Consider the following 914-nt stretch of genomic DNA (forward strand, 5'->3'; position numbering starts at 1 on the left):
AAACGTAGAAAAAGTTTACTCGCATACTCACCCTTTTATAAGATATTTTATCAGACAAAGTATTAAAGGAGGAAGAGTTTCGGCAAATCGAAAATCATTTGAAACGAATAAAATGAATGAGATCTGCGCCATATTAAAAAAATACAATGAAAGTAACACTGAAGGAATAATAGATTTATTCAAAGAATACAGTGTTAACCCAAAAGATAAAACGGAAGTTCACGCTAAACTCAAAGAACTGGACTATTCTAAACTGATGGCATTTGACGCTAATGGGTTGTACGCTTCAGCCATGACAGAAGGTGAATATCCTAAAGCGGAAAGTGCAAGAGCGTTTCTACCAGAAGAAGAAAAAGAATTTGTAAAACTCTTCAATAAACAAAAATTCAGACCTAGAACTGCTATTTTAAAAGTTTGGTTTGAATATCCCAAAAAAATGTTCTTTCAACCCATACCAGCTAAAGATAAAATAACTTTTACGAATAGAATAGGTCAGAAGGAAACTGGCACTAAAATCAGGTTCCTGTCACGACGTTTTAACATCAGTTGATATTCAAGAAATAGTGAAATCCGGTTGTAAAATTATTAGAATATTAGATGGTATAGTTTACGAAGAAAATTTTAAAACTCCACCATACAGATATTATATTTTAATTTTGAAGGAATTAAGGAATAAATACAAAAAAGAAGGATATATGGTTGCTAGTAATTGCATGAAATTATTAGGTAATTCCTTATACGGTAAATCTATTCAGAAGAATCGAGACATCTATGGAGTGAAGCGACTTTTAAAGCCAACTTCGATTCACACGTCAAAAGCTATGAAAAAGTAAATGATAGTCAATATATAGTTGAGATGAATGAAGAAGAAAAAGAGTTTGTTCCTCCAAAGGATTTTACTTGATTAACACCCA

General features: G+C 31.6%; 1 protein-coding gene across 1 annotated transcript; it reads left to right on the forward strand.

Annotated features, from left to right (window-relative positions):
• Positions 1–112: 112 nt before the first annotated feature.
• LOTGIDRAFT_163762 (hypothetical protein) lies at positions 113–550 on the forward strand (the record flags this gene model as incomplete). The annotated part of the gene is made up of 1 exon (XM_009060277.1): positions 113–550. The coding sequence occupies one exon, from the start codon at positions 113–115 to the stop codon at positions 548–550; it is 438 nt and encodes a 145-aa protein (XP_009058525.1).
• Positions 551–914: the final 364 nt, after the last annotated feature.

This window comes from Lottia gigantea (genome assembly GCF_000327385.1).
Source record: "Lottia gigantea unplaced genomic scaffold LOTGIsca_41, whole genome shotgun sequence".
Taxonomy (NCBI): Eukaryota; Metazoa; Mollusca; class Gastropoda; family Lottiidae; genus Lottia; species Lottia gigantea.